The 22,798-nt window shown below is 43.4% G+C and overlaps 2 protein-coding genes and 1 long non-coding RNA gene across 5 annotated transcripts in view; 1 reads left to right on the plus strand and 2 right to left on the minus strand.

Annotated features, from left to right (window-relative positions):
- Positions 1-8,657: 8,657 nt before the first annotated feature.
- On the minus strand, positions 8,658-10,840 carry chchd7 (coiled-coil-helix-coiled-coil-helix domain containing 7). 2 transcript variants are annotated; one of them, XM_054751368.2, is made up of 4 exons: positions 10,624-10,840; positions 9,595-9,664; positions 9,319-9,523; positions 8,658-9,184 (listed from the first exon to the last, which is right to left on the minus strand). In XM_054751368.2, exons 2-4 carry the CDS (start codon positions 9,646-9,648, stop codon positions 9,123-9,125), a joined length of 321 nt encoding a protein of 106 aa, XP_054607343.1. In that variant the 5' UTR covers positions 9,649-9,664; positions 10,624-10,840; the 3' UTR covers positions 8,658-9,122. The 2 variants fall into 2 exon arrangements, with proteins under 2 accessions (XP_054607343.1, XP_015810314.1); XM_015954828.3 differs by having other exon boundaries at positions 9,425-9,523; positions 10,624-10,814.
- A 149-nt stretch (positions 10,841-10,989) lies between these two features.
- plag1 (pleiomorphic adenoma gene 1) overlaps positions 10,990-22,798 on the plus strand; it is a 30,240-nt gene continuing 18,431 nt past the window's right edge. For both annotated transcript variants that reach the window (XM_070553046.1, XM_015954824.3), the window contains exon 1: positions 10,990-11,294. The gene's annotated coding sequence lies outside the window, so the exon portion shown is untranslated. The remainder of the gene's footprint in view (positions 11,295-22,798) is intronic.
- LOC129167163 (uncharacterized) lies at positions 19,569-20,564 on the minus strand. Its single transcript, XR_011521063.1, has 4 exons — positions 20,373-20,564; positions 20,172-20,297; positions 20,032-20,101; positions 19,569-19,956 (listed from the first exon to the last, which is right to left on the minus strand). It is a non-coding gene; the product is annotated as an uncharacterized lncRNA (long non-coding RNA).

A 22,798-nucleotide genomic window follows, 5' to 3' on the forward strand; every position in this document is an offset into this window, starting at 1 on the left:
TAACATTCCACTTCAAATATCACCAGTTCAGCACACAGACCAAACAGGACTGCTCAGGGGAATTCAAATCAGTTCATCAGAAAGTTACCATCATGGGCAAGGGACATCTATAAACACTCTCCTCGTTCAGGTACTGCCACTGGTGTGATCTTCAATGAGTGCCAGTGCATCCATTGTGAGGCATTGTGCACGAGTGTCACTGATTCATTATGAGTCTCATCCTGGTTGCTTCGAATAAACCACCTCAGTAAACACCAAGGTCAAGGCTTGAGGACGCCAACAAAATCACATAATCAGCAAAAAAAGTAAAAATGAGACCCTGAGGTTCCTAAACCAAAATCGCTCCTCTCCAGAAATATCCATGAAGACCACAAACAGGATCACAAACAAGGGTCAGCCCTGGAAGAGTCCATCAAGCACTAAGATCAAGCTCTGCTTAAGCCGGACATACACTGTACGACTTTTTCACCTTTTTGAGACGCTTTTCCCCTCATGCGAGAATCTACAAGACTGAGGCGAGTTTTGTTCCGAACACCGCATAGCATACAGAGTGTAGGAGCCAAAAATGAGGATGTTTTTGGTTTTTTGGTTAATGTGTATTGATTTGTATGTTGGGAGTGGGTGTGTCCTTGAGCTACTTATCTTCACCTGTCACAGTTGAGGAGAGACTGATGGCAGGAAGGATGATGGCGAGGTGAGCTTGGGTGAAACAATTTCGTTGACCGTTTACCTGAATACTGCGTAATCATGTGCTGATCCATGATCATGTTACAGTTTTGATGTGGAATGAATAAAGAAGGAGTAAACGCAGTTGTAGCGCGTCATTAGTTAACCCACGCTGAGCCTGCCGCGGCACTGATGGAAAATGCTTGGAACCTGCCGCAAACACACAGGGTAACGAGAGGCGATTAGCACCACATGACCAGCTCCCGATCAGCAGTCGTGAGCTTGCACGGATTTATCCCATGTTTGAGTTTTTGCTCGTACCTCATGAGTTCATTGCACTGTTGAAGCGGCACTGCGAGTGACTGCAACCCAAAAAGTACCAGAACCGCTCACGGTGCAAACTTGCGTCAACACAGCTCACCAGATATTTCTCTACTAACACACATCGTTCTTTTTTAATTATACGCTTTTTTTTCAAACACAATGACAAGGATTGTCAAGAAAGCATGTTTGCCGTGTTTCGTCAAATTAAACTGATAAAACATTGATTCAATTTCTTTCTTTTGTCTTCCTCCTCCAACCCACATAAATCCCTGTGTGTCCTCCTACAGCACAAGTGTGACACTCCGGTCCTCGAGGGCCGCTATCTCACATGTTTTTGTGCTTTCCCTGTTTCAACACACCTGATTTCAATCAGCAGGTGATTAACAGGCTTCTGGAGAGCCTGATGAGCTGCTGAACAGGTGAATCTACTGTGTTGGAACAGGGAAACTAGCAAAAAGATGCAGGATGCCGACCCTCAAGGACCAGTTTGACACCCCTGTCCTACAGCAACCCTGAAGGACAAAAAACACCAATAACAACACAATAAAAAAGTCTGATGTGTTGTGTAAAAACTGCTATTTTTAGCATATTAGTAGGTCCGATGTGTTGCTACCAGATGTACAGTGTGAGCAGTCAGGTCGCATCCGAGAACTGGGCCATACAGTGTGAGCACATGACTCGTAAGATCTGCTCTGCGAGGAAGTCGTACAGTTTGAGTTGAACGCTACGAGTGAAAAAGTTGCACGGTGTCCGCCCAGTTTTAGTGCTGTTTGAAGATAGTTCTAGTATGTAGACCACACTGTCTGTGGCTGCCAAAACTGTACTTAACTTTTACTGGGTATCATAGAAACTTGACCTAAATTAAGATGTGATTACCATATACTACTGAATCTCTGTTGCTCTGCTATTAAACTGTGCAGGTTGATAATAAAAGACAACATTCTCTCCTCCTACCCTAGCCTTCCTGCATCAAGCTCCATGCCAGTCCAGCTGGAGAAGATCTCTGCAGGTTGTTAAGATCAGGACTTGTATGGCTTCTCTGAGACTTGCTGGACATGGTAGTGTCTGTTCCATTGCTTTGTGGTTATGCGGCATCGCTGGGACTCAACTTTTTCCTGGTTGGTAACTGTTTATAACTTCAATTATGCAATTTATTCACTTACACTTGCTCCACTGAAGTAGAATTTCATAGAATCTGTGGCCTCTGGAGTGCATTTTCTCCACTAGAGTTTTATCTCTCTTATAAAACATGTTACTAGGATTGACCCAAAGTGATGCAGAAAACAAGCCATCATCCACTTTGTCTACCAGGAACTGAATGATGGCAAAAGTATTTGTGGTAGGATGAGCCAATGCGGTACTTCTTTGCCTTTCCCACTATCATTTTGGCCTCAGAGTTGTTAGAAACAATGGAATTAAACTACTTATATTTCAAAAGCATATATATTCTCAATTTGAAAGCAAGATTACGCAGTTTTGCGCACAGATAAGCTCCTTGAACTCAAACTGATACATTTTGGACTTTAAATAATTAGTTTGATTTAAAGTTTGAGGGACACACTGATCCCCTATGAGCAAAGTGTAACTATCACCGAGGTTTGTTGACCAAGCCCATTACACTGTGACAGTAGCACAGGGGTTGGGAAGGGGTCTTGAACTCTGCTCCTCGAGGGCCACTATCTGGCATGTTTTTGTTGTTTCCCTGTTTCGACACACCTTCTTTTAATCACCAAGTGATTGACAGGCAAAAAAAGTAATTCAACCATTGAATCAAGTCTGTTGAATCAGGGAAACAACTAAAACATGTTGGATAGGGGCCCTGGATGACTGGATTTCAAGACCTCTGTTTTAGGAATAGTCCATGGAATCATAAGCCTCTTTGATATAATAAAGTTGCCAGTTTGCTGCAAAGCTGAGACAACATCAGGGAGCCTTCGGTCATTCATAAGTAGTCAGACTGTGGCACCAAGTGCCTTTCACAAAAGGTAATGCAATGGCTGTATAAACGGCAAGGCCCTGGGAAGTAAGGGGTGCTGAGGGTGCTGCAGCACCCCCTTGTGGATGATAAATCAAATGCATGTTGATGTTCTGCAAGCAAAAGTAAAATTATTTTATTAGATTTTGTTTTGGGTTTCATTGAACACAACTACAAACACGTAATATTATTTCAAAAACATTTATGTATGTCAAACATAGACTGAGCTATCTTATTTATAAGACGTAAGATATGTGTGTACACAGGGACACTTGTTTGTTTACTTGCCTCTTGATTCGTTATCGGGATGAGAAACCCACTAGATTGTCTATATTCCTTTTTGTTCATGTATTTAGATGTTTTTCTGGTATTTTACTCATAATCCTTGCGTTTCAAAGAAGAGCTCCATGTTGGTTTTTCGTTAATTAATGCGGCCGCCACTTAGATGTAAACCGGCGTAACATTTATTGACGTATTTACAAAGAACAAGGGAACTTTACACACACCTGTGTGGAAATGTTGTGGAACAGTTGGATATATGAGACATGATGATGCAGCGTTTCATCAGCGCAATTCTAGAGCGCAGGAACACTTTTGGAGTGTCATCATAAAGTAAGCAAGACCGATTGGATTACTGCTCTTTGTTCACTCTGTGTGGAAAGGTTGATCAGATCTGTGCTTGTTACATGGATGCAATTTTCCCTTTAGAAGTGTGTGTGTGTGTGTGTGTGTGTGGGGGGGGGGGGGGGTGGTATCTTTACAGTATGCTCTAATGGGAAACAGGCTTCGACACAAACGTTTTTTTTCCGCTTGGTCCTAGACCTCAACCAGTGTCAATTTAATATAGCGTAATATTGTTTTTGGATGGTAAAAAGTGCAGGGGTCAAAACTTGACTTTGGAAAAAGTGTGTGTGGGGGGGGGGGGCATGCCCCCCCTGTCCCCCCCCCCCCCCCCCCCCCAAATTACGTCCATGGCTCGTTACAGCGGGCCTTAATCGCGTGAGTTACGTTCTAAAAATAACTCGCAAAATCCACAAAGTAGTCAACTTTAATTTTTACATGTTTAGCGTACGCAGCTACCTTTTGGGTCACACACGAAAACACACCAGACTCCATTTCTCACCGGTTTTGTTTCCACCATTTGAGCAGATTTGCATCTCCTCCTCCTGGGGGGGGGGTGCAGATTACTGATGTGCTCCAGCTTTGGCACAGCGCGCGCTCCTCTCCCCGCAGACATGCTCGTCCCAGCGCACCGCCGCAAAAACCCCTCACTACACACCCTATGCACTTTTTTCAGATATGCATTAACGTTTTCACTTTTCTCTCGTGTTTAAACATTCTCAGAGTTCAAACCTTCAGATGCAGAACACAAAGCGCTGTAAAAAAAAAAGCGTGTAAAAACTAGTGACAGTGTGTTACTGCACCAATGTTTGCTGATACTGGCTTGAAACCGTTTTCTGTGGTATCACGTGTACATAAGCAACGGGTGGAATTGTTCAGTTTTGTTTTTAGTTTCCGTTACATTTAAGGAGATGTTCTTGGAGGGTGGTTCTGTTTCTGTTGATAAACACTTAGGTGTCAGATCAACTGTCTGAAGAGCTGCAGAGCATCAGTTTCCTTGCCAACACGCGGTTCAGTGTGGATTCTGGAAGCTTTGACTTGTCATTTGTGGGATTTTCCCAGTGTTGATGGTAATAAGCTGCTGTTATGTTGAAGAATGAACAAAGAAAAACTAAGGTTTCCTACTATTACACATAAATATATTTAACCCTCCCACTGTCCTAATGGGTGACCCCGCGAGGAAAGTTGACCATTGAGCAGGATTGATGGTTTATCCCTTGAGGTCCACGTGGCAGGGGTGAGGTGGTGCTCACTACTCACCCCTGCCACATGGACCCAAGGGATAAACCATCAAACCTGCTCAAATGGTTAACTTTCCTCGCGGGGTCACCCATTAGGACAGTGGGAGGGTTAAACATGTTAAACACATGTGTGGTTTTTTTGTATGTGGCTGATCACAGCACCCCCTTAGGAAAATATGTTCCCACGGCACTGGTAAAGGGGGTTTGGGGGGCGGTTTCTGCACAGTCACAAGAGTTCATTGTAGCTTGGGCTTAACTTGCTTTCTATTGGGATTAAAGCTGCTCTCCTTAAGTGTTTTTTGACAAGACAATCTTAACAGTAGCTGTCCTCCACAGCTCCGTGAACTGTGTGGTGATCAGATCTGACGGAGAAATTCTCCCGGATCTCTGCATCGCTCCAGTTCGCTGTCTCCGCTGACTCCATTTACAAAAGCAAAACTTACTGTCCGCTTCTACTTTCAATGTGGTTGCCGGCCGGGCCTCTGGGGACCTTCCCTATGTGATCATGACAAAACCTTCTGTTTTTGCCAAGGTGTGATCTTTATTCACAAGTAAGGTGTTGCAGTAATATTACTACCAAGATTGGCGGTACGAAAGCCGTAAATTTCCTGCATCGCCATGTCACCACGGCACCTTCCTCATTCACCCTGTATTACGATGATACGTCAGCATGGTGTGTTTCATAAAGGCAGATATATTGTTGCTGGTTCAGGCAACACTATGTAGCAGGATGAGGTAACCTGCTCCTGATTATAATAAAGAACACCTGGCCCCGTCAGTCACCAGTAGGGGAGCTGTGGGCATAAAAAGCAGACCCAGTCAGTGTTTCTTTCATTGCTCACGGAAGTAGCTGCACTTTGGACAGTAGCAGTGTAAGCTGGACGTGTGTTGGATCGCGGTGACTACTCTGATCAGCTATTAAAAGCAGATTAGTGACGACTAATACAGGCTTGTATGCAGACAGAGGCAACATTTGGAAGCTCCATAAGAGAGCTGTAACTTTACCTGCGTGCTGTTGGACGGGAAGCGTGCCTACCTTCTAGTGTGCCCTACTGTTGGCGTGGTATGCCCCCTCCCTGCACGCTCAGTCATGACTATTCTTTTCTGGGGTTAACAAGGTTTATTATCTTTTAGGACCCGAGGTGTTGTGGTGCTTGTGAAACATTGTTTTGAGTCACTGCCGTGACCCCCAAACAACTGAGGAGTGGTTCAACGGAGCGGACCGACCTACCTGGAGCGATTGGGCTGCCGCTCACTTGGAGCGCAGCCAAGCCGGATTGGACAATTAGTGGCGCTCCTTCACCAGACGTTTTCCACCCAGCGTGCCGGTTGGAGTGGATAGAAAGAACCCCTCTCTCCCCGACGCATGAGGACTCTGGAGCACTATTTTATATTTTAACAGTGTTCATTTAATTGTTTCTAACCCCTGTTTGTCCAGGCTGGAGCCAAGGGTGGTGGCGGTGGTTCTCTGGTAGCGTTTGCTGTGTGCGAGCTGGAGTTGGTTCCTTACACATCTGCGTGACTGCTCACTTGTGCTTTGGGTGATTTTTGTATTTAATTTTAAAACCTCCAGTGGTCCCACTACACCTTGGTGAGCTCCAGCCTTGTGGCACTAGTTATTTTTCTTTGTATAAATTTCCCCCTTTTTTATAATTAGTATTTTAAATGACTTTTTAAACTGTCTTTTATTTAACATAAATTTGAACTTTTTGTAACCTCGTTTCTGCCTCGTCTTCGGAGCATGAACCTACGTGTGCCTAGACGTATCTAATTTTATTTCCTTGGGGTGAAATTCCCAAGGTGGCGTTGTTGTGTGTTCTCCCAGTTTGGCTAGTAAATAATCAAGGTTAAAGGGACAAGCTTCATAAAGAAGGTACCCTACCACGAGCTCCGCCACATTTAGCGTTGTTGGCAGGATCCATGTAGTACTGTCAAGAAGGTCCGTGGATGTGAAGTTTGTGGCACCCTGCGCGGGAGCACGAGGACGTGCTTGTGGAAGGGGGGGAAGATGTGACAGTGTGAGCGTCCTGTCAGTGTCCCGATCATGAGCCCAGGCTACTTGGCCAAGGTGGTGTCCCTTTGTCTGACTGGTAAGCACGCATGACTCTCACCCGGGAGTCTGGGGATCGTATCCTGCCCGGGCCCTCATTTCTCCACCTTCCCACAACTATATTTTCAGGAGAAAGGTTGAATTAAACTCACCCAAATGAAGTGCAGAGGTCAGCGTATATATCCATGAAGAGGCAGGTGGAGAGCATCAAAGTCTGTGAACTACACCAGAATATTTGTAGATTACCTCAGTATCCCTGTGCTAAACACAAATATCCACTTGGGATTAAGGTTTGATAAAAGATGACTAAGGAGAAGCGGACATTTGTCTCTGCAGCTGAACAAGGATTAAGGTTCATGAAGCTTCTGTTCAAATGGTCCATGCTAACTTCACCCACAGGTAACGTAACTTCATCATTAATGCGTCATTTAGCCTATGGAGTTCAGAAGGAAACCATGTATCAGCTGGAAGAAAGACTTCCCATTAGGCATCATTAATCACACGCTGGTGCCATTACATCTCTGCATTTGATCCATCCCCATTGGGAGCAGTGAGAAGCAGCGGTGGTTGTGCTCGGGGACAAGCCAACAACTCCTACCGCTAAAACATTATAGTTGGCCTACAGAGGCTTGTTAAAATTATAACACAGTTAATCAGTTTTTCTCTTTAGGTGAAATTATTTCTGACCCTGACGAGCAGAGAGTTGCTGTTTGGGTTTATAAACTAGTACTTCATGTTTTTATGTTAATTTGGCAGAAATGTTCTGATATTCCTGCAGGAATTATCCGGTTGAACCAGCTAAGATCCGGTTTAAACCAGTCAAATGTGACTTTTATAGGAAGCAGAAAGAACCTGATTTTTTTTTTTACCTCCTGGAAGTCCCGAGCCGCTTCCTGCTCACTTGAGACCTTCAGCACCGGCTCTGTTCTGCATCGGTGACGTTTCTGCGTTTCCCGCGGTTTGGAAGTCGGCCAAACTCACCCGCTCAAATCTCCACCCACTGCTGTGACGGACGTTTTAGGAACCATAGATAACCAACCATAGAACCGTAGAGGAGCCCCGTGCGCCCTCATGGACACCGCAGCTCTCTTGGCTTCACTTCGTTCAGAGTCAGTCTTTTGAACGGCTCTTTGAGGTAAACGACCGACTAATGAACGGCTCCCATGAAGGAGCAATAAATCCCATCACTAGTTGACCGGATATCGCGGGTTCTCTTACAAGCACGAGGAGTTTAATTGTGCTTAATGTAGAATTATAGTCATCACCATAAATGATCCGCTCTTGTTGATTTTCTCGCATCCTCTCGCGAGACTGTGTCAATAGTGAAAAATCTCCTGTTCTATTTACCCATGAAGCCCCATCACAGGCATGAGGTTGTGGTTTCTGTACCTGAGCCCCTCAGGAACAAACCCTGTCTTCATTCAACGCCTTGTCCTCCAGGACCATGTTAACCAGGACCAAGTTCTGCCCTTTACGCCTCATATAATCATGGACCGTCTTCTTCCATCTGTGAGATGTTGCTAAAATCAGGACAACTCTGACCCACACTGAAGCAAATAAACTTATTACTTCCAGACCTGGTTTGTAATTCTCTGTCTCGTCAGACATACTTCCTCCGATGTTCAAAGGGTTCTCTATCAGTGGATCCCAAACATTTCAGCTTCAGACCCACAAAATAGCAATTGTCAAATCACGTGAGCCCATGTATCTGATTTGACAAAGCAAACATGCTTAAAAAGTTCAATAATTCAGGAAATAAAGAAAACTGCAACAGCTCATGTTCACTTATATTCATTTATGACCATTTAGTCGAGTTTTTTGTAACAATCATGCTAAAATCAAATCTTCAGTGGTTGTTTTCATTTTATTTCAATCTCTGGAAATCATTTCACAACACCCTGTGTATTTTTGGTGACCCACAGTGGGGCCCGATCCCACCATTGGGGACCACTGGTCTAGAGGCTCCAGATGACTTTCTCCTGTTTCAGCATCACTTCATCAGCTCCCTGTTGCATCCAGAACTTCAAAAGCTCTGAAAGATCAAGTGGCTGCTTCTTCATGTTCCAGATGTTCCCAGCAGAGCTCCTGGCTCACACACTGCAGGTGTGGTTCCTGGATGTTCTAAAAGTAGAACAGCAGGCCAAAATGGCAGTCCTCAGTCTCCTCTCTGGTGGAGCTAACTCTCTGTGAACATCTCTATAGTCAATAAGGTTTCCCTCCAATGGCTTCCAGCATCTCCAGCCTTTCAGCAGCAGAGGGCATGTTGGGTCGCACACCATCTCGCCTCCTCTGCACCATCACGTTGTGCTACAAAAATAAATAAATCAAAAACAGGAAAATAAATTGACAGGTCATCTTCAGGCTCCTAGAAACAAATCTACATGAAGATGTAATAAAAAGAACATCTGTACTGAGCTGTTTGTCCCTCGTGGTGCAATTACCCTGAATGACCACTGGATGGTGTTGTAGTGACACAATGTTTGTGTCTGGTCCTACCATCAGCTGTTGAGCCAGAACCAGAGCTATTCCTGACCCAGTGGGACTCACCCAGTACTTCCTACAGTCCTTGTATCTCTGGAAATAGGCCGAACACAAGCTCTTATCATAGTTGTAAGAGTCAAGACATTTCTGGGAGGCATCACCTTCCTGAGAACCAGAACCAGTCACAGATCAGCAGCTGACAAGTCAGACACACTACGGCATGATGATGACCTCACCTCCAAACATGGGTTGATGTCCTGATTACGAGCCTTCATGGAGTTTTTATCCATCTGGATCTGTCATACACTACAACAAATAAAAGGTTCAGGTTTACAGGAAAAGGGGGATTCCACAAGTAAGCATACTCTACTTTTATCTAGTACTTCTACGTTCAGGACTCTGCTGGACGAGGTCTGGTTCCCAACAGTCCAGAGCCTGTTTTGGGGTAAGTGCGGATCTGTGAGCAGAGGGAGGAGCGGTCTAGGGTTGGTGGTGAACCAGCCTAAGAGGGTTTAGGTGTTGCTGGTGCTTGGTTGCTCCAAAAGTAGAGATCATCAAACCATATACTGTTCACAAAAATAATGTAATAAAAAGGAAATCAGTAAATAATCACTACTTAATATACCAGCAATAATTTTATTTTGTCTTTGAACCAGAGTGATGGGAACTTCATACCCTTCTGAAGAATAACCAGGTGTGTTTCTGACAGTCAGGTGGTGTATGACACAATAACAAACACACTTCTATTACCGTATAAATCATACGTGACCAACATTTATGATCAGCTGAGTACGAGACTAGATGGCTTTTTCTGGCCTGTAAATGCATCTTTAAAGTCTGAAGCTTCACCAGGTCCCTGAACACACCACGCTTGCAGGACACGTGCCTGTTTCTACTCCTGTGATCATAATAGTACTTTTTATATTCAGGTAATTATAGTTCTATGAGATTAACCAGAGTCAGTGGCTCTCTGTTTAACACGTATCCTATTTGGTCCTTTAGATGGTTCTGATGGGGTTCTGATCAGATAAGAATAATTACTGTAGAAAACGTTATTCTTCTCTACATCTCTTGGTCTAAGTAAACAATCGGAACATTACAGCACGGTTCACCTGAAAGCGAAAGTGTGTTTTAGGTGTAACCATGACAGGACCTGACTGACACACGCCAGCTGAAGGTGAACGTGTCCGCCTGTCAGAACAGACCGGGCTGTGAACCAAATGGTCCGTAGTCATGTTCATGTTGTCTACCGGTGTATGACCTACCTGCACCACCTTCTCACCGCCTGAACCGAGCCCCTCTGGACTTCACCGGTTTAAAAGGTCTCCGGTCGTTTATTCTGCAGAATAACTGAGCTCACATCTGAATCGTTGAGGACTGAAGCGAAACTCCTGGCCCGGAGTGGAAGAGTGTCTCTGGAGCTCCACGGATCGGCTACAGCTAGCAAAACATGCTAACTCCGCACCAGGAAATTCTCCTGCCGCGTCATCGACGGCTGTCAGCGACGTCAGCCAATGGGAGCTCAGGAAACAGCAGCACGCGCAGACTAACAACTTTATCAGCCAATCAGAGGTCCTCACGGTACTCTAGTCTTTCTACCTTTGTCGAATGGATCGAACCGGGTTTCGGCGATTGACAGAATATCTAGCAAGTCCAAAAGCTAGTGCTTCACAGAGATGACCTGTAGGGGAACCTGGAAGGAGAGTGACTGCGAGGTGAGCCAATCACAGGCCGCAGAGCACCCGAAATGGGCGTGACCAGGGCATAGTGCGGTTGCATCGCAGCGCATACACAATGGCTGCTCGAAAGAGAAGAAAGCAAACAATTTTCAGGCCCGCCGCGTCTACCAAAAAATATGAGAAAAAAATTATTAAAAATTCGGGAAATTGTCGAAAGTGAAGAAAAAGTGAACAGAAAGGATGTGGAAGCGTCCGGGGTAAGTTTGGTGCAAATTACAGCTTCCGTTACCCCGGGGTTAATTTAAAATATCGGGGTTATTTAATTTATGAGAGAGGGGTGAGCTGGAGAAAAAAGTTCGAGTTAATCAGAACCGAGCTCCGGACCACAGGGAACAGCAGCGGAAGTCCGAGCTGCAGCAGAAATAAGTGGTACTGGTGAGATATTAGTGACACGGAGTGTGTTCATCATATTAGTGAACCCGCTGACTTAACACGAAGTTCTGACAAGTCAACGCTCGGACTTTTAATCCTGGATCCGAACCCGGACCGCGCTGCTGGCCCATGCAGGCGCGTTCCGGTCCACCACTAAAACACTTTATTTTGCTCTTCTCTCTCGTATTTCTGTCTCACGGGACCACTGATCCATAAAGCTTATTCGGAACCAGAACACTGAATCGGTGTCATTAACCGGTGGTTCGACCGGCTCCAAGTAAATCCTGGAAGTTTAGTTATGCCAGCGGGGCGCGTGCACCAGGTAGTAAAAGGGGAGAAGTTCTGAACCCGCCCGCTAGCAGAAGGGTTCTGGTTCCAACAGAACCCAGGTGATGTTGAGTGGTGTCTGCAGCTCGCATGGTTGCTGCAGTGGAGGTGTCGTCGTGGTTCTGTTATGAGCCTTCAGCTTCAGAATCAGGCTGCACCTTCCACCTGGAGCTACCAAACCAGACCTGGGCTCGACCCAGACCCGACACCGACACGGCTTGGCACGGACCCAACACCTTGACTGTTTCGCTCAGACCCGATTACCGGACTTGGGTTCAGCTCGGACCCAAAACCCAGACCCGGGTTTAACTCAGACCCGACACCCAGATTTGAATGAATAACTAACTGACTAATAAATTGTGTTTCCATAAGAACTCTGAGCCTAATCTCTCCATAAAATTAAAGATGAATTCATGAATTCCATACAATTAAGTAAAATTAAAATCTAATTAAATGGGTCATTAAAACAATATTTTGTTGATGAATTATTCTAACATAACCTCACACCACGATGAAAGACAACCAAGTTTGGATTTTTTGGTAACCAGCATGGACGTCACTAGGATTGAGATATGGGGGGGCTTAGCCCCAGGAGCTTGACCTTGAACGTTTTTTGTCACACCCTGCAAAAACTTTGTCAATTAATTCATTATATGAAGAACATTTAACAAAACCTATTATTTTGTCACTTTTCCTTTCCTACCTTTGTGCATTTTCTCTCTTTTTAGAAAAAATAATACTTAATCAGTTCATTAGTGGGGTCTATGTTGAAGAAAGATTTTATGTAAGTCCATAAAAAATTTGATATGTTATATTTCCAAATAAAGATATTCATTTCAGTCTACTGCACTTAACAGGGGGAAATGTTGTAGTCATTTATTTAATTTGTTTAATTACAAATTGTTTAATTATAAATGTTACTGAAATGTGATGATAAAGAACAAATGAATAATTGTCAAACTTTTATTCTGCCAAATGAGTGTGCAGTTGACAGTTTTAATATATGAATAACACTGCTATGATATGGAATAAAGGAGTGTGTAATTAACAATTACAAGACAAAATAACAGTATATATAAAAATATACAGCAAGTAGTAGAACTTATAATACAGAAAGTCAACTATACAGATACAACTTGACATAAGGTTGCAGGCCAGATGATAATTATAGTTATTTTTTTCTCAATGTCTCTTACATGTTCACTCCTAAATAGAAAACTGTTCAATTTTGCTTGGGAACTTTGTGCTCAGGTAAATGCTCATAACGGTGCGCTCGCCCCTGTTTCCTGTAGATCACTGACCTTGACCATGCAGATCTCCTCAGCATCAACCACCTGGTCTCTCTCCTGTTCCTCACTCACTCTCTTAAAAAATCTTCGTATATCCATCTAGCCAACACATTGAAAAACATTTTCAATTTCTAATGCCAAAAACAAAAGCTACTATGCCATTTAGTTTTCACTCACAATAATTGAAACAGCCATTGGTGGATAGATGGTACAGAATATGGACAACTGTTAGCCTAATATAGCCTATGTTTGGTTGCTCATGATGATGGCATTTTCCATAACATCACATCAAGCTGCCAAAATTTATGTTAAAGTTAGATGAGTACAATATCTCCTTTCTTTCCCATAGGTAAACATAGGAAATATTAAGCAATTGACAACCCACATGGAAAGAATTCATATAAACATATAGGTTTTAATATATGTTTTGATATAGCTTTTGAAAATACTTGACATATATAAAACTGGCTGTTAACTATATTATAGATACATATATGTACCTATAATATTATATATATATATATATATATATATATATATATATATATATATATATATATTATAGAAAAAATATATAATATAGAAAAACGGTCAATAATATACACATTCGGCCATATTCTGATTCAGGTTTTTAGTATGGAGTGATTTTTGTGCCACCAACTGGAGCGTGCAGTGATAAATCTGCAAGAGCACAACCTGCTCTGCAGTCGTATGCAGCCCTCTCTCTGCATGCTCAACTCCGTCTCTGCCTGCACAAATCTCTCCCTGCTGTTGCTCAATTTGCAATTTACAAAGCAATGTAGCCTCTCCGTCAGCCAATCAGACAGCTCTCCATTATGCAATCAAAGCATGTCCAGGAAATACTGCCAGGAAAATTGCACTTTTTTCAGATAAAGAGGACTTAATAAAATTATATTTAATTAGGTTGATTAACCCTCCTCTTTTCATGGGACATTTCCACTGTTCACTTCTTTTTACACATCAAGGGATCATTTATGCCTGACCAAACAGAGAAGAAACTACGGAGCCCCTCTGATGACATGGTTCAAAAAATAAATAAATTGTGGCCACGAAATACTATTTTGAGGCCACGTTATAGCTATTTCGTGGCCACGAATAAGTATTTTGTGGCCACGAAATAGCTATAACGTGGCCTCAAAATAGTATTTCGTGGCCACGAAATAGCTGCCCAGCCCAGATGTGCTCACTTGTGCACCCGTGAGCCGTGATTCCGCTGGAACGCGTCTGCAGCTGTCATAGATCGACCTTTTTCCCCATCACTTTCATTTTTTAAATAGTAATTCATAAACATTCGATACTATTACAATTTCCTTTGATTTCATTTTAAATAAATATTTAGATTGCCCAGGTAGTGCATAAAAAATGCAATTTAACGGTTTTCTTTAAGTAGGAACGTTTCCCCCATATCTGGCCACTCTCCAGAACAAAGATTCCCCATCACGCACTCTGCGCTCCTCTGACCAAGGCCTGCTCGCTGTCCCTCGGTCTAGGTGTCGTACCCGTGGGGACCGGGCTTTCTCAGTCCTAGCACCGTCACTCTGGAACCAGTTGCCACCCTCAGTTAGGCTGTCCCCTTCTCTGCCAGTCTTTAAGAATCACCTAAAAACACACCTCCTCCGCTTGGCGTTTCCAGAACATGTTTGATTATGGCCCTCTTTTATGTTGAATCCATTCCACAGTTTTCATTGGTACACTCAATCCATCCACTCAATCCAAATGTGTTTCACACATTTGTATTTTACCGGAATGTTTCTTCTATCTTGTAATTTCCATTTTGTATTTTGTAATTTGAATTTCTTTTATTGTTGATTTATTCAATATAATTACTTACAACTGTACCATGTTCAGCGCTTTGGGCTTCCTGACAGGGTTGCGGAAGGCGCTATATAAATAAAGCTTTGATTGATTGATTGATTGATTGATTGAACATTTAACCTGTGCGGCCAGAGCGCTCTCCTTCCTTCTGCCCTGCGAAAACCTGAGCTGATCACCTACTTGTGCGTAATCAAATGTCTGTAGGGAAAAGATATAGCCATGAGGTTCACTTTTGCCTCAGACCGACTTATTGTTGTTTTATGGTGTGGCTGAATCTGCGATCCGCTGCCACGCGGACTGGAATAACAAATGCTGCAGTAACATGAGCTGTGGTCAGGTTCGGAGTCACTGGCTGGAGCGGACCCGACTTTAATACGTCATCCCAAAATAGAAGCTAATATCTTAATGTGGCGAGGCAAAGGTGGTATGGGGTTTACTGGTACTAAACAGAATGTTAAGTAAAAAGATTAAAACAACGCCACCTTGGGAATTTCACCCAAGGAAAATAAAATTGGTACCTTTTAGGCACACATAGGGTCAATGATCTCACAAAGGCGGCAGAAACAAGGTGTACGCACAGTCCACAATTTTATTTCATGTTTTGTTAAAAGGACGGCAATTTAAACTACTAATTTAAAAATAGAAAGGAAGAATTAAAACAAGGGAAAGAAAATAATTAGTATTACCAGGCTGGAGCTTACCAAGGTAAGGTGGACCCACTGGAGGTTCTAGCAACAACACAAACTAAATACTAAAAATCACCCGAAGAACCAGTGAACAGTCACACAGATGTGAAGGAGGGCCCACACCAACTCGCACACAGAATAACCACTGCCACCACCCTTGGCTCCAGCATGGACAAAACAAATCAAAGTTAAAAACCACAATAAAATAAACTCTGTTAAAATGTACAATAGTGCTCCAGAATCCTCGTGCGTCAGAGGGGAGAAAGGATCTCCCTTTCCACTCCAACCAACACGATGGGTGGGAGAACGTCTGGCGGCAGAGCACCAGCACTGGTTAAAATCCTCGGTTATGCTCTGAGTGAGCGGCGGCCCAAACAGATCCCAATAGGTTGGTCCGCTCTATCGAACCGCTCCTTGGTTGAGGGGGGGAGTCACAGCAGTGACTCAAAAACACTTTGTCATAGCACCACAACACCTCGGGCCCTAAAAAGAAAAATGGTAATAAACCGTATTAACCCAAGAAAAGAATATTCATACTGAGCGTGCAAGGGGGGTGTGCCGCACACACATACCACGCCGACAGCAATAGATCACCTAGGAGGCAAGCACGCTTCTTTTCCAATGGCACGCGGTAACGTTACAGCTTTCATCAGGCTTCCAAATGTTGCCTCTGTCTGTATATAGCCTATATCAGTTTTCACCAATCTGCTTTTTAACAGCTGGTCAGAATACTCACTGCGATCCACACGCATCCAGTTTACGCTGCCACTGTTCCAAAATACAGCTTCTGTTTGGGTAGTGCAGCTACTTCCGTAAACAAGGAAGGAAACACTGCCCGAGTCTGCTTTTTATACCCACAGCTCCCCTACTGGTGACTGGCGGGGTCAGCAGATTACCTCATCCTGCTATTTCGTGGCCACAAATAAGTATTTCGTGGGCACGAATACGTATTTCGTGCCCACGTTATAGCTATTTCGTGGCCTCAAAATAGTATTTTGTGGCCACAATTTATTTATTTTTTGGACCATGTCATCAGAGGGGCTCCGTAAGAAACACTTAATATATGGAAATTAAAAGTCCTCTTTAACTGAAAAGAGTTCAGTTTAACAGTTTTAGGAATGGGCATTGTGTCTTTTCTGGAAGTCAAATATGGTCACCCTAATCATGACACATGAATTACAACAAAGTATTTTGCAGGCAGTGGATGGTGACTGGTAGCTAACCAGCAGCAGAAAGCAGTTCAATAAGCTGTTAAATGGGTGTTTTTCTGTAAAGCAGTGTTTCCTGGACATGCTTTGATTGGATAAAACAGAGCTGTCTGTGATTGACTGTTGGAGAGGCTACTTGTTGAGGAGAGCAGGGAGAGATTTGCATGTGCAGAGACAGAGTTGAGCCCACAGAGAGGGCTGCAGCTGCTGCACACAAGCGCAGAGCAGGTTCTGTTTGTGCAGACTCATTACTGTACGCTCAAGTTGGTGGCACTGTCACTCAATGAACTGGCTGACCCATTAATCGTGTCACTTCAGGGGAGTTTTCCGACCATTTTACTTGACATCAAAGCTTTTCATTATGGTTTGTGGCATGTAAACATGCTAGCGGAGTTAGCATTAGCATGTCGGTGCGGTAGCATTTTCCTCCCTCTGAAGTTTGAACTATAACCTTGAAATGTTAACGGTGTGCTGCTGTTGCTGTCTTACCCTAATGTGATGTTGAGTGACTTACGAGCGCTGAGCAGGGTTTGCTCATCGATACAAAGGTTTTGCTGTATCGCCCCTGCCCCCTGACTTGTCAACAAAGCTGTCGGGGTTAAGGAAGTGGAGGAAGTTCTTTCTTGATAGTTCCTGTGTGCGACGGTGTAGTTCTATATTCATTCATTATTATTTCTGTTTCAGACTAAAAAAAAAACTCCTGTACCAACTATACGTGTCGTGATTGTGTTGCGCATGTAGCTGTGAACAAATAAAAAAAGTTAACTGAAAAAAATAAAATAAAATAAAAAACCAAAATGATAGGGGGAGCTTGTGATTATTTTAGGGGGGCTGAAGCCCCCCTAAAACGGACCTAATGACATGAGCGGTAACCAGTTTGACCAAGGTTGCACTAACAATTTAGGTTTAATTGGACCCAGTTAGATCTCAGGCCCAGCAGAATAAGAGCAGTTTGGTACAAATCAGTCGTTTTATGCTTTACGTTCTACAGCCAACATCAAAGTGTATTAAAGTGGCATTATGGAAGTTTGACAGCCAAAACATGTATAGAAATAATAAATTTCTTCTTCATACATTCTCCTGTAATGTCCTGGTCCTGTTGAATGAGCCCTGGTATTTTTATTGTGATTGCCTATTTTTCTGTAAAATCACAGAAAAAGAGAGCTGCTCGGGTCTAACAGGCTGCTTCATGCGCGTTCACGTTCTGGCATAGCCCTCCAAACCATTCTTTGAACGTTGTCTCAGCTGTGATCAAGGATATAAATGTTACAGATGCAGAACACACCACTAGCGATTTAGCTCGCCTAGTAAAATTTCGGGCTCTTGTGCATAAGACCTGGGTTCAATTCCAGATGTGAAAATGGTTGGTTTAGAGTATCTTTTTTACATTAATGATATATTTTTTTTACAGTAAGATGCCCAAATTTTTATTTGAGACTCGCTGAACGGCATTGAATTCACAGATAAAAAAAGATGTGGGTTCAACTTTCATTTTGGAACAATTTTTCAAGCAAGGAAAGGGAATGATCTGAGCATGCAGGACTGACCCATCTTAAACCTTTGTTGGCTGTGCTGAAGAGAAAGGTACAGAACCAAATGATTTAATTAGCTGCGCATTCTCCTGTCCTCTGTCCTCCGGGCCACACACACACAGACACACACACGGGACTGTCAGCTCTCCGAGCTTCGTCTCAGCTGTTATTTTCGTTAAGGAGTGTGCACGTACAGCGTGTGCACGTACAGCATGCGTGCCTCGTGCACGAGCCTCCTATTGAAGCTGCTTTTGGCCTGAGGGGGCAATCGCGAGCATAAAAATTCAAAACTCCATAAAGTCCCTTTAAATAAAATAAAGGAACAAAGAATGAAGGTAGAAAATAAATTTTATTTAAAGGGTGGGTCAAACGTCCCTCAGAGTCCTTTTCCATCCACATATCAATTTCGAAAATTGCAACATTAGTAGGCATTGCCTGGCAGACCAAGAGGGCGGAGCCGCGGCAGTGACGAAGACGGAAGGGTAACAGACGAAGCTAGCTCCTTTCACTCTGAGCAGTCATTAGAAGTAGAGGACATTTCTCCCCCTCCTTACCTACATGATGGAGAAGAAAGGAACAAAATCTATTTGTAGGAGACAAGCGGGCCTGAGCCTTATTGTTTTGAGCTTGTGAGTTGCCTGAAACCACCGGAGCCGACCCAACAGAACCCGTCTGAATGGTAAGTAGCCATTAGCCATAGCGTTAGATTAGCTGCAGGGTTTGCCTCCACAGCCTTAGAGAGCTGTTATCCAGCATGTTTTAGAGGTTTATCTGCTTCAACACACCTGGTTTTAATTAGCAGCAAATACCTGAGCTGCGGAACTGTTAATCTAACATGTTAAAGCAGGAAAAACCACTGAAACGTGTCGATAGCAGCTCTCCTACCCTGGGCTAAAGTTACTGTCTGCTGCAGAGAAACTTATAAAAATACCCCATGAGAAAATTATTCTGTAATGTGTTAATTTATGTTACACAATCGCAAACATACATAAAATTGCCCTGATTTCATTATTTACTGATACCAGCTTTCTCTTCGTCGTAGGTGATCCTCTGGTGTCTGCAGCTGGTCTCTGGTGGTGTCGTCAAGATGAGGAGCTCCCAGAAGAACATGCCTTCGAATGATTCCTTCCCCCTCTAAACAGTCATTTGTTATATTATTTAAATAAATCTCAATTTATATATTTCCTGTTTTTGTGCATGTCCATAAATATTTAAACACGCTTGAGTTTAAAATGAGCTTTTAACAGTGAGGTGCTAGTTTAATTCATCACAACAGAGCTAGTTAAACGTGCAACAATGTGATAATTCAATTAATGTAATTTATAAATATCCATTAAAATATCAAAACTGGAATCTATATGAGATATTTGGCAGCACAAAAAAACTTGTCAAACACAACATTTATTATAATAATTGTGGGCAGACAGGAGACAGAGCTGATGGAGGTTCTCAGTCATCGAAGGATGGCTGAAGGCTTTCCAGGAACAGGAGATGTGGTGCTGTGTCTTCTCTCTCTATTCTGCCAGATGAGCTGATAGGTTACAGGTGTGTGAGGACATCCTCATGCTGTCATAACCAGGTGACAGGAGTTATCAGGTGATCAGCCAGGCTAATGATGAGATGCAGAAAGAAAACAAATCCAGGACAGTGTACAATGATATTAATAATCTGTGGTGTTGCTCACCTTATGTGCTCTTATAGAATCCTGACGTGTGCCTGCCTCATGGTGTAGCGTCCATATTTCGCTGAGTGTCCTGCAGTGATGCAGGTTAGTTAATTTACTTTTGATAGCAAAAAACAATATTTAATGTGAAAGTTATTTACCAGGTAAATCAGTTCACACGTCACCAAGTGTCACAGGACCAGAATCAGTAGTCTCCTTCATGATGTAATCTAGCTCCAAGCTCACAGCAGCAACACACGTGTAGCAATAAGCTATATACTGATATACTGATACAAAAACATAGATGATGTTAAAACTCAAAGGTTGTAATGAAGATTACATGATGATTAAAAACAACTCACTTTTACTACACCTGCAAGGCTTCATGTCACCCCGGCCTTCCACAGGAACCGTCAGCAGCACGTTACTGCAGCAGCACGTCATAGCTGCTGATAGGAACCGCTGTAGTCAACAGAACCTTTTCCACTGGAGCCGTCAGCAGCACGTTACTGCAGCAGCACGTCATAGCTGCTGATAGGAACCGCTGTAGTCAACAGAACCTTTTCCACTGGAGCCGTCAGCAGCACGTTACTGCAGCAGCACGTCATAGCTGCTGATAGGAACCGCTGTGGTCAACAGAACCTTTTCCACCGGAGCCGTCAGCAGCACGTTACTGCAGCAGCACGTCATAGCTGCTGATAGGAACCGCTGTAGTCAACAGAACCTTTTCCACTGGAGCCGTCAGCAGCGCGAGTCGGCTGCGTCTCAGGAGCAGCATGTCGCGGCCCTTACGCGCCGGTTCTATTTTCTACGCGCGACGCCTCTGAAACGGGTCAAGTTCGACATTTTTGGGGAAGGAAAGACAGGAAATCGGACGCGGAAATGGAGAGAAGCTCTCGAGATTTTCAGAATAAAGAACGTACTGCCTTCCGGTTGCTTTACTTTTAAAAAACGTTACTAACTGTGCGTCCCCGTGAGAAGTTATCACCTAGCTAGCGGTCTCCTTTGTTTTTCAGGTCCGTATTGGCGATTATAAAACGGACAGAACATAAAACACAAACCATATTGTAAATTTCTCCTGCTTGTTGTTGTGTTTACTGACGAAGTCACTCGTGTGACTTCGTGCTCTGTCGGTGACAGCTGCTCTCCTGCTGCTTCGCGTCTCGTGGGAAGGGCCAAGCAGCAGCTAGACGTGCTGCTGCAGTAACGTGCTGCTGACGGCTCCCGTGGAAACCCGGGGTTAGTCTGGACCATTTATAGCTGCAACAATCAGACTGACAGCAGATTACTTGGGTTCATTTAGCCTAAAAAAATTATATATAACATCACAGTGTTGTGGGAGGTAGCTTCCAGAGATGATGAGAAACATGTGGAAAGCAGAGCAAGGATGGAGCTACAGTTTTTTCTGTTAGATCAGGAGGCCCTGAGGTAAAACGGGATGTTGGTGTGAGACTGGGGAGATACTCCTCTCCAGTGGTGATCAGCCAGGCTGAGATGTGAGAAAAATAAGTTAATGTAGCCTACAATATTATTATTTATAATGTTTTTACCTGGATCAGTTCATAGAGCTTGCCCTGCCATTCAGATGGAAGCTGCTCAGAAGCTCTCCACCACACCTGGATCTGATCAGGAGTGTAGAAGCTTCTCAGGGTGGAATTCCCATCATGGTCCCAGTGTCACACACTGCTGCTGGGAGGCTATGTGAAATATAAAGAAACAGCAAATATATTTATAGTTGTTTTTAAGAGCAGCAACACACGTGTAACAATAAGCTAAAAATAAGTACATGTTAAAACTAGAAGGTAAAGAAAGACTATCTGGTTAAAAATAACTCACCTGCAAGACTTCTAGTCTGGACTGGTGCAGGCTGGTGGAAGATTACATCAATCTTTAACCTGAAAAAAATATCACATTGTTATGGGAGTTTAGTAACTTTGATCGTGTACTAAACAAACTGTCTATGTGCTTTATAACATGGCTGGTGAGTGAGCTGACTGCTCTCAGAGCTAACTCAGTGTCCAGAATCAGACATGTTCTAATGAGAACCGGACTCGGCACCAGTTCAGAACCAGGTCAGGTCTGCTGCAGGAGGAGCTACTCTTCAGTGTCCCTCCTGCTCTGCATCAGCGCTTATTAACTGGCACAAAAACTTAACCTGAACCAGTCTTTGACATAACACACACAACACTCGCTTCAAGCCCGCGGCAGTGTGGACTGATTGTCTAAATTACGTGAACCACATCCACGTCTTTCTTACTTTGTAATTGTAAATATAGCTAATATAGCTACAAAATTACAGGTAGGGAACGATCTTTAGAAGCTGTTAAAAGTAATTATTTAGCTTACACACCTCAAATTGGGCCCAAAATCTCCATTTTGAGGAAGCAGCAGTCGGTGGGATCCAGTAAATTACTGGAGCGGTTTGGACTAATTTGTGAAATGCTCTTAAAACCAGCATAACCCGGTTCAAACTCCATCCCGGTTACTCCTAGTTGGTGAAAGAGTAACGTGTAAAAAAACACTTAACTACAAAATTAACAGCCAAGCTACTAGAATTAAATAACTATAATAGTAAAAGCTTTGCAGGGATTCTGACACAATGCTAATGCTAACTACAGCACAACTCACTTGCAGTTAATCCGAGCCTGATGCTGAAAGGCTGGTTGAGACTGTAGTGCTTTTATAACCTACAGCCACAGAGCTGCTACGTAGTACTGTTCATAGATATGTAGCATCGTTCCCGTTAGCCAACGGCTAAAACTGACTCAAAGTAAACATGTTCTATACT

This window comes from Nothobranchius furzeri, chromosome 7 (genome assembly GCF_043380555.1).
Source record: "Nothobranchius furzeri strain GRZ-AD chromosome 7, NfurGRZ-RIMD1, whole genome shotgun sequence".
Classification (NCBI taxonomy): Eukaryota; Metazoa; Chordata; class Actinopteri; order Cyprinodontiformes; family Nothobranchiidae; genus Nothobranchius; species Nothobranchius furzeri.

Coding starts and splice junctions, on each gene's coding strand:
- chchd7 (XM_054751368.2), bottom strand. CDS start 9,648: ATGGATAAAAACTCCATGAAGGCTCGTAATCAGGACATCAACCCATGT. Junction 9,524..9,594: donor ACATCAACCCATGTTTGGAG/GTGAGGTCATCA, acceptor TCTGGTTCTCAG/GAAGGTGATGCCTCCCAGAA. Junction 9,185..9,318: donor CCATCCAGTGGTCATTCAGG/GTAATTGCACCA, acceptor TTATTTTTGTAG/CACAACGTGATGGTGCAGAG.